Source organism: Oncorhynchus keta, chromosome 24, assembly GCF_023373465.1.
Source record: "Oncorhynchus keta strain PuntledgeMale-10-30-2019 chromosome 24, Oket_V2, whole genome shotgun sequence".
NCBI lineage: Eukaryota > Metazoa > Chordata > Actinopteri > Salmoniformes > Salmonidae > Oncorhynchus > Oncorhynchus keta.
This window is the reverse complement of record NC_068444.1, coordinates 29,113,908-29,126,320: the sequence shown is the minus strand read 5'-3', so window position 1 is coordinate 29,126,320 and position 12,413 is coordinate 29,113,908. Positions and strand designations below refer to the sequence as shown.

Below are 12,413 nucleotides of genomic sequence, written 5' to 3'. Positions count from 1 at the left end.
GCCCCTGCGACTTTCCAGAGGCTGATGGACAAGGTCCTCCAGGACTGTGACGATTACTGTGCTGCTTACTTGGATGACGTGGTGATCTACAGCCACTCCTGGGAGGAGCACATGCAGCATCTTAGCAGAGTCCTGGGGAAGATCCATGAAGCAGGCCTCACGCTTAACCTCCTGAAGTGTGAGTGGGCGAAACAGGAGACAAAGTACCTGGGTTACCAGCTGGGTGAGGGTGAAGTTCGGCCTCAGGTGGAGAAAGTGGAGTCCATCAGGAATAGCCCTCAACCCAGAACCAAGACACAGGTGAAGTCCTTCCTAGGTCTGGCAGGGTGGTACCGGAGATTCATTCCACAGTTTTCGACCATCGCTGTCCCTCTGACCAACCTCACTTCGAAGGGGGCCAGCAACCCTGTGAAGTGGACTGAGGAGTGTGAGGAAGCCTTCATGACACTGAAAAAACAACTGTGCTCATTCCCTGTTCTCCAGACCCCTGATTTTCAGAAGAGATTTCTCGTGCAGGTGGACGCTTCGGCTGTAGGAATTGGAGCTGTACTGGCCCAAGGGGAGCCAAGAGAAGAGCTTCCTGTGCTGTACCTGAGTCGGAAGCTGTTGCCCAGGGAAACCAGGTATTCTACAATCGAAAAGGAGTGCCTGGCTATAAAGTGGGCCCTAGATAGCCTCCGTTACTACCTTCTTGGGAGGGAATTTGACCTGCACACGGACCACAGAGCACTGACCTGGATCCAAACCATGAAGGACCGGAATTCTCGTGTGACCAGGTGGTATCTGGAGCTCCAGCCCTTCAGGTTCTGTGTCCGTCACAAGGCAGGAAAAGAGAATGTTACTGCGGACTACCTATCAACGCTCCCGAACATGGTCGCTTCAGGAGAGGAGGAAGGTAATGTGACGTAGAAGTCCGTCACTGGCCGCGGGCAGCATTTGGTTCTTTAACGCACACACATATTCATCATATTCATCATTCCTCCCTGCGCCATTAATGCCCAGCTGTCGGTGGAGTTGAACCATCAGTCGCGAGGTGAAGTTTGTCCCTTGGTCCTGGATGCATGTTTTGGAATATTTTTGTTCTGTACAGTTTTCCTTCTTTTTTTACTTTTTACTTTTTTAAAAAACTTCTTCCTTTTTTACTTTTTTACTGTAATTTAGTTTAGTATTGTAGACTAACTACAATGTTGATCCATCCTTAGTTTTCTCCTATCACAGCCATTAAGCTATGCTTTAAAGTCATCATTGGCCTCATGGTGAAATCCCTGAGTGGTTTCCTTCCTCTACGGCAACTGAGTTAGGAAGGAAGCCTGTATCTTTGTAGTGACTGGGTTTATTGATACACCATCCAAAGTATAATTAACTTCACCATGCTCAAAGGGATATTCAATGTCTGCTTTTTATTTGAACCCATTTACCAGTAGGGTCCCGCCCTTGCAAGGAATTGGAAAACTTCCCTGGTCTTTGTGGTTGAATCTGTGTTTGAAATTCACTGCTTGACTGAGTTTGATTTATTTTACCTTTATTTAACTAGGCAAGTCAGTTAAGAACAAATTCTTATTTTCAATGATGGCCTAGGAACAGTGGGTTAACTGCCTGTTCAGGGGCAGAACGACAGATTTGTACCTTGTCAGCTCGGGGATTTGAACTTGCAACCTTCCGGTTACTAGTCCAACGCTTGACTGAGTGACCTTAAAGATAATTGTATGTGTGGTGTACAGAGATGAGGTAGTCATTCAAAATAATGTTGAACAGTATTGCACACAGTGAGTCCATGCAACTTATTATGTGACTTGTTTAGGCTTGCCATAATAAAGGGGTTGAATACTCATTGACTTATTTTGATTTTCAGTTCATTTGTAATTTTTTTTAACTAAAAACATAATTCCACTTTGACATTATGGGGTATTTTGTGTAGGCCAGTGACACAAAATCTCAACTTAAATTCTAGCTGTAACAACAAAATGTGGAAAAAGTCAAGGGGTGTGAGTGATCGTGTGAATACGTTGAAAGCGCTGTATGTGTAGCCCATGGATCTGATGCTGTCTGGCCAAAAAAAGAGTATGGCATGTCCTACTCTTTTTGCCCAGACAGCATCAGATACATGGGATACATGTAGTAAGGTGGAGGGGCGCTGTTTCACTCAGATTCTTTCTCTGGTGAAAGTTTCAGATACTTGCGAATTGAAGGAAAGTTGGCAGGTGCACAGTGCACAGACTGGCATCTGTCTGGGGACTCATACTCACTAAGTCAGACCTCGGAAGCCTTCACCTCATGACACAGGTTCTTTTTCCTCACTTGTCAGGATTGATTTTCAAGTTCACTATCTGTCAATTTCTCGCAATCTTCAGGCACGTAACATGCATTTCTCTCCTGTATTCGACCCAAATGAGAAATGCTCACTAACAGGGATGTAAACAAATTTGTGCACAAAATTTGAGAAAAATAAGCATTTTGTGCGTATGGAATATTTCTGGGATCTTTTATTTCAGCTCATGAAACATGGGATCAAAACATTACATGTTGCGTTTGAATTTTTGTTCACTATATACCGTATCTATGCCTCTTCCCCCCCCCGTCCGTCCTCTTCCTCGCCTGGTCCCTCCATTACTGTGCGGGACCTCAGGAAACTCAGTTCCCTGCAGCGATCCTTTTCATCACAGCACAGCACAGGAGGGGATATCTATGAAGCATAGTGTACTTTATGGTTAACTAATCTAAGAAAGACAGAATCTGAGTCAGGCATCGGAAATGGTTACTTGTTAGTTTCACTGACCCCCAAGGCTCTGATGAAGGCAATGATGCCAAAACGGACGCCTGCTTGTTTGCCCTGTCAATAAATGAGCAGATCTATGCAGAAACAGAGTGCTCCTTTACTTTATTGTCCTGGGGTAAGGAATGTTTGTTGCCTTTGGAATCCTTTCTTTCATTATGACCCTGAATACTGTGTTGTAACCTATTGACAGCAACCCTGGCCAGTGCTATCTGGCATCCCTGGGACGTCCCTACCCTAAACCTTACCATTTTAAATGTCTACTTCAATGGGGGGTATAGACGTCCCAAGCATTCCAGATAGCATAGACCCAACAACAATGTGTATCAAACTGGTATCACCACTAAAGGGTAGTATTAGATAGGTGGGAACAGCTAGGGAGCCCAAACTGCCACACTTTATCCAGCTGTGCATTCTTGACCTTGAGGTAGCTCAGAATAGAGTATACCAAACATTAGGAACACCTTCCTAATATTGAGTTGCCTCAAATGCCTCAATTCGTCCAGGCATGGACTCTAGAAAGTGTGGGAAGCATTGGAGTCCACCAACCCATGTTGACTCCAATGCTTCCCACAGCTGTGTCAAGTTGGCTGGATGTCATTTGGTTGGTGGACCATTCTTGATACAAGGGAAACTGATGAGCATGAAGAACCCAGCATTGCTGTTCTTGATACACTCAAACCGGTTTACCTGGCACTTACTACCATACCTCCGTTCAAAGGCACTTAAAACGTGTATCTTGCCCATTCACCCTCTGAATGGCACACCTACACCAACAATAATGATTTAACCTGTCTCCTCCCCTTCATCTACACTGATTGAAGTGGATGTAGCAAGTGACATCAATAAGGGATCATAGCTTTAACCTTGATTCACCTGGTCAGTCTGTCATGGAAAGAGCAGGGGTTCTTAATATTTGACATACTGTGTATTTGTCCAGCTAGAATAATATTTAGTTCATTGTGTGTTTTTGTGGAGTAATATAAATAACAGGACCCATTGCTAGTATGTCAGTGAAGTACAGTTCATACAATAGTCTTAAAAGAAAAAAACATAATAAGGGGTGTTTTGATATGATTTACTCCATTCTTCACAACCAGTCAGGCCACACCAATCTGCTTTCGGTCCATACTCACACACTCGCACACACACTGGTATAATACATTTTGCTACAGTTTAAAAAGATGGCACAATTGCATGGACAGGTGCAAATGTGGAAGGGTAGTGCTTGAAAAGGGCAATGAGACAAAAATATTTCCTTTTAACGATAAGACATTTTGAATACTATTTTATAGAATACATCTGGTTTTTGAAACTTGGAGATGTATGGTTGAAGTCAAGAATGATGCTGTTGCATAATGCTGCATAGTTAACAATGAAGGGGCATGGACACCGAAGGAAAACAGAAGTTGGTGACAAGTATTTCTGTTTTAATGAATGCGAGTGAAAAGTAAAAATGCTGCTGACTGCATGGGCCTAGTAACATATGATTCCATCTTAAATCCAACCATGACCTATGTGTTACATTACACATGTATATTGGATTAGAAGTGTGGCACTGGAGTTAAACCCAACGTGTGCAAATGAAACCCACGATACAAGAACCACAAGCACTCACAAATGTCACTTGTCTTTTCCAGAGCACGGACCTCCAGACAGTCATTACTCTGTCGTCTGAACATTTACAACGAGTAGCTGAAGAGGTAACTTGCAAAATCTCTTTGCAGGCAATCAGAAGAGTTAGCCTAGATTGAAAAGAAAACAATAACACTGTCATTCAATGAGCTATGAAGTGTTTAAAGCTTCAATCCAAAAGACAGAGTGTCGTTCATCAGAACATTATTCCACACGCTGACATTTCGCTTCAAAAGAGATCCAGCGTTTGATAGAGTAGAGCAGAAGAATCTTTGTCCAATATCTGTTAAGCGCAGATGAGAATTGGATAAAAGCAGACAAATCCCCAGTTGCAAGAGGAAAACCCCAGCTTTATTTATAAAGTGTCCAAAGACAAGTGTTATAGTACTGAAGTCTCCATTTTCATAACTCATGACTGGACCTTGACGCAGCAGAGTGAAAGTCAACAAGCTTTTAAAATCAGACGTTAAAACAAATTAAGAAATGATAAAGCATCACACTGCTATGGCTCTCTGCCCCAATCCCACAGGACTGAAGCTCCTGCCTGCCCTGGCTGGGGCAGAGCAGTCCTTTCCCCTCTGTCTCTTCCATCCATCCATACCTTCCTCCGTGAAAGTTCCAGTCCAACAGACCTGCTTCCATCTGTCCATCAATAAATCCATCATTCCATTTCCTTTTCTTCCTCAGACAGAAAAGCACATTCTCTTGGTAGGAGTAACAACACAGTTTTCATGTCCCCCTTCCACCCATCCTTCCCCAGTCCTTCTCAGTCTTCATGCCTCCTTCATGTAGCTTCTGCAGGCCTAAAGTCTTTCTGAGCCAACAAAGCCACAATGCCTGGGTCACCGGAACTCATAGATGGCTGCACTGTGTTCCAGAACATGGGTGAGGTTCAGAGACTGGTACCTGTGACGGAGAGGGAGTCAGACAGTGCTATTTAGTGCAGATAGTCAGGAGAGGAGAGATGCATTGGCCAGTCCCAAATCAAATCAACCTCAAGCCCTCAACTCTGATTGTACAGAGAGCAGTTATTCCATTTATTTTTGATTCGTTGAAAAAAATATTTTAAGAATAAGTTCACACCCCACAGAATTAGGGCATGAACTGCATCCTGACGCTGATAACCTGAGCAAATAAAATATTAATTTAAAGAAAAAACAAACGCATAAGAACTGATGATGCACAGATGCATATTTTCTAAGTTCACAAGGCCTGGCTACATCTGAACCAGTTTTATCACATGTTCATCAATGACCCAGTTAGTATTTAGTCTCCTATTACCATTCTGAGCTCCTATGATAGTAGTATCCCTCTATGGTGGCTGTGGACTTTTGGAAGCAGATGTAGTAGAAACCAGCGAAGGAAGCACCGCTGATGTCTTTAATGGTGTGATCAGGGACCAGGAACTGCTCCTGTGGAAGAGAATACAACAGTTAGTACATCATTATAACAACAGTATTTTTTACAGGAAATGTTGCCAAACCTCATATCCACGATTCAGCTTTTCCATTTCAATGGAGCTTACCTTCCACCTCATGAAGATGTAGTCAGACTTCTTCAGCTCTTCATAGTCAAACTCATCCGAGTTGAACGTCTTTGCATACTGGTAGAAGGCCTGGAATTTGCCCTGGAGCCCAAATATAAAATCGTTAATCGCTGGAACAATACAATACGTTTAACAATCATAACTATTGTTCTTGCTTGACAAATCTACCGTTATCAGACCCCCAGGTTCCAAACAAATTCAATCACTTTTCACCCGGTGCAAAGTCCACCCACCTGGGATAGCTTCATTGCTTGAAATCACTGCCCCCACTTTAAACACCACATTCACCAAATCCTGATACGACCAAATAACCAGTGGCGGAACACCAAAACTAGCCTGTTAGCCGTCGCATCCCAGGGAATTTTGACAGACGTCACAATACTATTTATTTTACATAGTCTGTCCACGAGAGATTAACAGCAACCAAAAAACATTAATGACACCCTCACATTCTCACCAGGAAAGATTATCTCCTACTTCATTTGACACGGAGGTCTAAAGCAGATCAACATGGGTGGAATCAGACTATTAAATTAAATTAGGCTAAATTAAATGAATAAACGCATATTCGATTTACCCAGTGCTTGCGATCCACATCCTCATCTGCATCCCACTTCCTGGTTAGAAACGGACGCTTCCTACTGATGATCTCCCCTGCAAAGAATGTAGTCAGAGTGGGGTATTCCTACAGAAGAAGAAAACAGAAAGAGAAACAAGTTATGCTGGGAATCAAAACCATGATTAAAATAAAAGGGTTAGAATAAACCTTTATTCAACCTCTTTTCAGTATCAAGTAAATCATTCTCACCTCTGTCAACCCTTTGATCTTCAAGTACCCACACAAGTATGAGTCTTCCATGGTCACATGCTGAAAGAAACAACACAAGACTTGAAAACAGTATGTAAATGTTCACTTGCTAGATAGTGGAATGAAGGATCATTCATTGTGTAACTTCTTTCCAATGGTGTCATGATGTGAGCCAACGATGCATCTGAACACAGCTGAATCACATTCACATGTTCACTACTAATGCCAGCTCACCTACCGTCACTAGAATGTAAATTAAATTAAATGATAACATCTAGGTTTCATGGCCGGTGATTATGAACACTCCTTCTGGAAGCTGGCAATCATTACGTGTTTTGACATTTTTGTCAGCACAATTAGTCGTCAGCTGACTGGCAAATGAAAGTTTCATAAATCTAACGGACCTGCAAAACAACCTCGACATCGTAGGAGTTGCCTTTGCTCTTCTGATGTCCTCGGAACTTGGAGCCGCTGTAGAGAAGCGAGGCGATAACACCGGGCTGGTGGGTGTTGATCAAGGGAGGTGGGATAAGCGAGGCCGAGGACTTGAAGGCCATGGGGGTGTTACTGGTGTATCCAGCGGGGACAGGCATGGTTCTGGTACCGCGGGAAGGACACCGACCGCAGTCAGTGGCCGTCCGGGCGATAGATGTGGGAAGATGGTACAGAGAGCACGAATGAGGCGGCTCACCTACATCCAAATCCCTTCAAATGTAATACTTCAGTCACTCACACCAAGCTCCAGAAAAGTAAATGGACTTCGTCGCGGGCGTCATAAAACAGCAGCATTCTCTTCTCTCATTAGCCAAGGGATGCACTCGTCTAAAAGCGCGCTGCTCATTGGCTTATTTATCGCAACGCTATCAATGACTTTTGAGGATGTAGTCATTTTCGCTCTGGCACTCTTCCATTCTGTTTGATTGTATAACAAGAATGGAACTACATTTCCCATGTATCTGGGAAATCTGTCAAACACGAAAGGTCACACATGCGATGCAGTGAGAGTTGTGCAAATACGATCGTATTTCTCCAAATTATTCGTTTTAGATCAGTCAACCTTCAACTACTCTTCGTCAGTCGTTCCTTATAGCAACAGTAGTGTGTCCTGCATTTTGAAAAGCGATACTATCCGGCATTCATAATTCCTGTTAGCTAACGTTGTTAGTTCAGCTAGCCAAGTCAACTGTAGGTTTGAACCCCACTTCAATTGGGGAAACCTGTTTGTTAAAACATCTCTGTCACTGACACGATGCTGAGGAATCTTGTGAGATTTCACAATTGTCTGGGGCATGCTTTCTCTCCCCCCACTGTCTGCCCAAGAGGTCAAATGTTTAAGCTGCTCTCTGTGAAATCCTACTCCACTATCACAGGTAAGAGATGCACCAGCCACTTGTTTCATCAAATATCAAGAAAAGGCTCTCGAGCTTGCTGGTTTACAGTGATCGTGGCTATGTGCACCACGGAGGTTGCACATTTCTTGTCATGTTTACTTTGTTTCGCTCTCAACAGAAAGAAAGAAATTCTATGAGGATGTTAGCATATCCCATGGAGAGGGTGAGTACTGTAGCCGAACTTGGAGAGTGAGGGTCTTTCTCTCTTGAAATTATTTAAATAAGAAGTCTGAGTGCTAAGAATTCAAGAACTCACTTTAAAAAATAAAAACAAATTTAACCTTGATTTTTGGTCTGCAGGTGGCATGTTTGAGATCAACCTGGACCGGCGGAAACTGAAAACACCAGGAGGAAAGCTGTTCACAGCCCCCAACGAAGCCTTAGCCATTGCCGTGGCGAATGAATGGGATACTCAGAAAGACATTCTCAAGTTCTACAGCATGCATATGGTATGACCTTTTACCTCAGCACTTTTGTTCAATGTTTCATTTTGGCTATATCTGAAATGGTCACTGTACCCCATACAGGGCACTACTTTCACAAGAGCTTTTGACTTGGGCCGGGATTCAAAATAATGCTCTATGTGTGGGAAAAGGGTGCAATTTGAGATTTGTTCTCTCTCCTCCAGACCACTCTCTGCAACACGGCCCTAGATAACCCTACGTTCCGCAGCAAGGACCAAATGATCACTGCTGCCCTCAAGTATCTGGAGACTGACACTATCTGGTACACAAGAGATATTTGTAGTAGCATGAGGGTTTAGGTTCCCTCCATCCAAAATTATTTCTACAGATCATTCATGTGTATGATTGCACAGGGCTTGAAACTGTGAGTATGTTGTCTCCTTGCAGTTACAGAGTTGAGGAGCCTCCATCACTAGTTGAGCTTCAGAATAATGAATGGGACCCTGTGTTGAACTGGATTGAAGACCGGTTGGTTTCACTTTAACATGATCATTGACTCATTTTCTGTGAGTTACCTTACAAAAAGTTCACTGGACATATATGTATTTGCATGTCATCTTCAGCAAAGGAGGGAAACAGAGATTTGTAGCATTGTCTTGCAAATACTTGAATGAATGTTTTTCTCTTTCAGGTACAACGTAGTCATTGGCTCCTCCACCAGTATACTGGGGCCAGAGATCCCACAGGCGACGATGGATACTTTCCGCCAGCACCTGGGTTCCTATAACTTCTGGTCCCTGACAGGTAAAAACATCTAAGAGTCATTAGAGGTGCTCCCGTCCCGTGCACATGTGCAAATTCTTTACTGTATGTGGGTGCTAAAAAGGAATACACATCTTGCCTAGACCAATGGACTGAAAATGGAGAGAGAATTGTCTCTATTTTCAGTTTGTTGGGCCATTTCAGGTAGAGCCTCTTGCTTTGCACTCAGAAGTAGGACCGGTGTTTATGATCACATAATATTGCAGAGTCTCAGTGAAATAGGCTGTACAAGACTACTAATATTCTTTGTGTGACCTCCTATGTGTGTAGGTCTGGAGTATGTGATCACCCAGCTGAAGTCAGTGGTGCTTGCCTTTGCTTTAATAGACAAACACATAACAGTGGAGCAGGCCGTGCTGCTGTCACGACTAGAGGAGGAGTTCCAGGTAGGAACTCGCCACAGAAACAATGCATATACAGAGAATAGAAAAGCGTTGTGGATATGTATTCAATCTCTTTCTCTTTCTCTCTTACTAATGATTTATTTTCCTCTGTCTCTTTTCCCTCAGATCGGGCATTGGGGAAATGTAGAGTGGGCTCATGATGTTGACCTGTATGAGCTGAGGTCACGTACAGCCGCAGGGGCACTGTTTGTACATTTTTCTTCTGAAAGTTCAACGGTCAAACGCAAACTCATGCAAGACTGAGGATATTCAGTGCTTCCCTGAGTCAACACAAACTCAGACAGGACTCTTAAGAGCAAAGGCAACAGAGGCAGTGTACTGGCCTCTGACTGGGAAGAAATCCCAACTCCTTCAGACTTGTGTTTAACTCTGGTTGTTGACCTTTGCGGAATAAAAACATAATATTCTATGTCAATCAATCAAATGTATTTATGAAGCCCTTTTACATCAGCAGTGTCACAAAATGCTTATACAGAAACCCAGCCTAAAACCCCAAAGAGCCTGGAAACCTGATGTTCAATTGCATTGAATTCTACATCGGGCAAAAATTTGCGTTTGAATCAGGAAAGTTACTTCTCATGACCTCTACAAGCCAGAATATTGAATAATATAATATTTTAATGTACTTTAGCGGTTGTCCGTGCGGTAGGAATGAGGAAAGTATAATTACATCAACTTTTCAAAGCACTTGTAGTGCATTCAGATTTCTATCACCTGACACATGTTCACAAGATAAAAATACATGCACGAGATGCAGCAAAATTAAGGCAGTTATTTCACAACACATTAAGTGTGCCACTACTCTTCTACCATACAGGCTACCTGCCTAGGATACCTGTGATGGCAGGTAGCCTAGCGGTTAGAGCGTTGGACTAGTAAACAGAAGGTTGCAACATCAAATCCCTGAGCTGACAAGGTAAAAATCTGTTGTGCTAGTTAACCCACTGTTCCCAGGCTGTCATTGAAAATAAGACTTTGTTCTTAACTTACTTGCCTAGATAAATAAAGGTAAAATATACATAAATATGTCTACAACACAAAAAAATCAAGTTTGTATGTGTATCTCCTCGCTGTTCCATAAGATTAATTTCAAGTGGTTATTTAAATCTGATTTTACTGCTTGCATGAGTTAATTGATGTGGAACATAGTTCCGTGGCTCCATGTAGTACTGTGCACCTCCCATAGTCTGTTCTGGACTTGGGGATTGTGAAGAGACCTCTGGTGGAATGTCTTGTGGAGTATGCATGGGTGTCCGAGCTGTGTGCTAGTAGTTTTAAACAGACAGCTCGGTGCATTCAACATGTCAATACTTGTCACAAATACAAGTAGGGATGAAGCCAATCCCTCATCTACTTTGAGATTGACATGCATATTATTAATGTTAGCTCTGTGTACATTTAAGGGCCAGCTGTTCTGCCCTATTATGGGCCAATCATATTTTTTCTAAGTCCCTCTGTAGCATCTGACCACATGACTGGACAGTAGTCCAGGTGTGACAAAACTAGGGCCTGTCGGACCTGCCTTTTTGATAATGTTAAGAAGGCAGAGTAGTGCTTTATTATGGACAGACATCTCCCCATCTTAGCTACTATTGTGTCAATAAGTTTGTACAATGAGAGTTTAAAATCCAGGGTTACTCCAAGCAGTTTAGTCTCCTCAACTTGCTAAATTTCCACATTATTCATTGCACACGAAATAATGAGTACATGGCCTTTAAGGCCAGATTGTTCTTCAAGATGTTCAAACGTTCATAGATGTCCAGCAGGGTCAAATAATCAGTGATTATAGAGGGTGCAACAGCTCAGCACCTCTGGAGTAAATGTCAGTTGGCTTTTATATAAAGAGAAAGATGTGTAATTTAATTTCAGTAAAGAGGAACAGGCTTCTCTGACACTCATTCCCTATAAAGTACAACTTGGCAGCAGCCAAGTATGATGATGGCCATCTCTTCTACAGTTTGTGTTTTGAATCAGTTTCTCAGTCATCAGTGACATTTGGGAACATTGCATGTTTCTATGGAAACAGTGAGTGTTTTTCCTTCAGGGGAGGAATGTTAATTCCTTGTTCCCCCTGTCTCAGCCCAGATGTCTCTCTCACTCCTACTGTATTATGTTTAGTAGCTTGTAACAAAGCTGACTTAGTTTTTCTGTTGCTTCAGTAAAAATGTAATTTATCAATGGGTCAAACTGACTAAAACATGTTTATTGTTACATACACAGCTGTTGCACACATCACCAGCTTTTTTGTCAAACCACTTTGAATCAAACCCTAAATGCATTAGAATAAAGATGTTCAGAAACACTGTTCTGTTATTTTTAAAGCAAACATTTTGAAATCCTAATGTAAAATCGCTTGTGGACATGATACGTTTTCTATGTAAACATACTTTGGATCGTGTGCACAGATTGTAAAATCTAATGTTTACATAACCATATTGGAAATAAGTCACAAACATTTTTTCACCATAAAAATATTTTTTATCTAGGTTTTCTTCATGTAGTCCTGTTAGATTCATGAATGCAGTGATGGTTGTCATAATTTACAATGGTCTGCAATGTAATGATCGACGTTTATGCTACCCAATCAGATTGACGTACTTGGATGTCTCTGCCAATGCAATTGCTTGATG

At 42.4% G+C, this 12,413-nt stretch overlaps 2 protein-coding genes across 2 annotated transcripts; one reads left to right on the top strand and one right to left on the bottom strand.

The window, feature by feature from the left end:
* Positions 1–4,171: 4,171 nt before the first annotated feature.
* Positions 4,172–7,561, bottom strand: LOC118402950 (glucose-induced degradation protein 4 homolog). Its single transcript, XM_035801343.2, has 6 exons — positions 7,167–7,561; positions 6,763–6,822; positions 6,532–6,639; positions 5,934–6,035; positions 5,690–5,820; positions 4,172–5,314 (listed from the first exon to the last, which is right to left on the bottom strand). The coding sequence occupies exons 1-6, from the start codon at positions 7,353–7,355 to the stop codon at positions 5,251–5,253; spliced, it is 654 nt and encodes a 217-aa protein (XP_035657236.1). The 5' UTR covers positions 7,356–7,561; the 3' UTR covers positions 4,172–5,250.
* A 166-nt stretch (positions 7,562–7,727) lies between these two features.
* atpaf2 (ATP synthase mitochondrial F1 complex assembly factor 2) lies at positions 7,728–10,192 on the top strand. Its single transcript, XM_035801342.2, has 8 exons — positions 7,728–8,132; positions 8,272–8,316; positions 8,454–8,602; positions 8,782–8,879; positions 9,005–9,085; positions 9,249–9,361; positions 9,650–9,765; positions 9,889–10,192. Exons 1-8 carry the CDS (start codon positions 8,012–8,014, stop codon positions 10,024–10,026), a joined length of 861 nt encoding a protein of 286 aa, XP_035657235.1. The 5' UTR covers positions 7,728–8,011; the 3' UTR covers positions 10,027–10,192.
* Positions 10,193–12,413: the final 2,221 nt, after the last annotated feature.

Coding starts and splice junctions, on each gene's coding strand:
- atpaf2 (XM_035801342.2), top strand. CDS start 8,012: ATGCTGAGGAATCTTGTGAGATTTCACAATTGTCTGGGGCATGCTTTC. Junction 9,362..9,649: donor TAACTTCTGGTCCCTGACAG/GTAAAAACATCT, acceptor CTATGTGTGTAG/GTCTGGAGTATGTGATCACC. Junction 9,766..9,888: donor GACTAGAGGAGGAGTTCCAG/GTAGGAACTCGC, acceptor CTTTTCCCTCAG/ATCGGGCATTGGGGAAATGT.
- LOC118402950 (XM_035801343.2), bottom strand. CDS start 7,355: ATGCCTGTCCCCGCTGGATACACCAGTAACACCCCCATGGCCTTCAAG. Junction 6,823..7,166: donor ATGTCGAGGTTGTTTTGCAG/GTCCGTTAGATT, acceptor TGTTTCTTTCAG/CATGTGACCATGGAAGACTC. Junction 5,315..5,689: donor TATCATAGGAGCTCAGAATG/GTAATAGGAGAC, acceptor TCTCCGTCACAG/GTACCAGTCTCTGAACCTCA.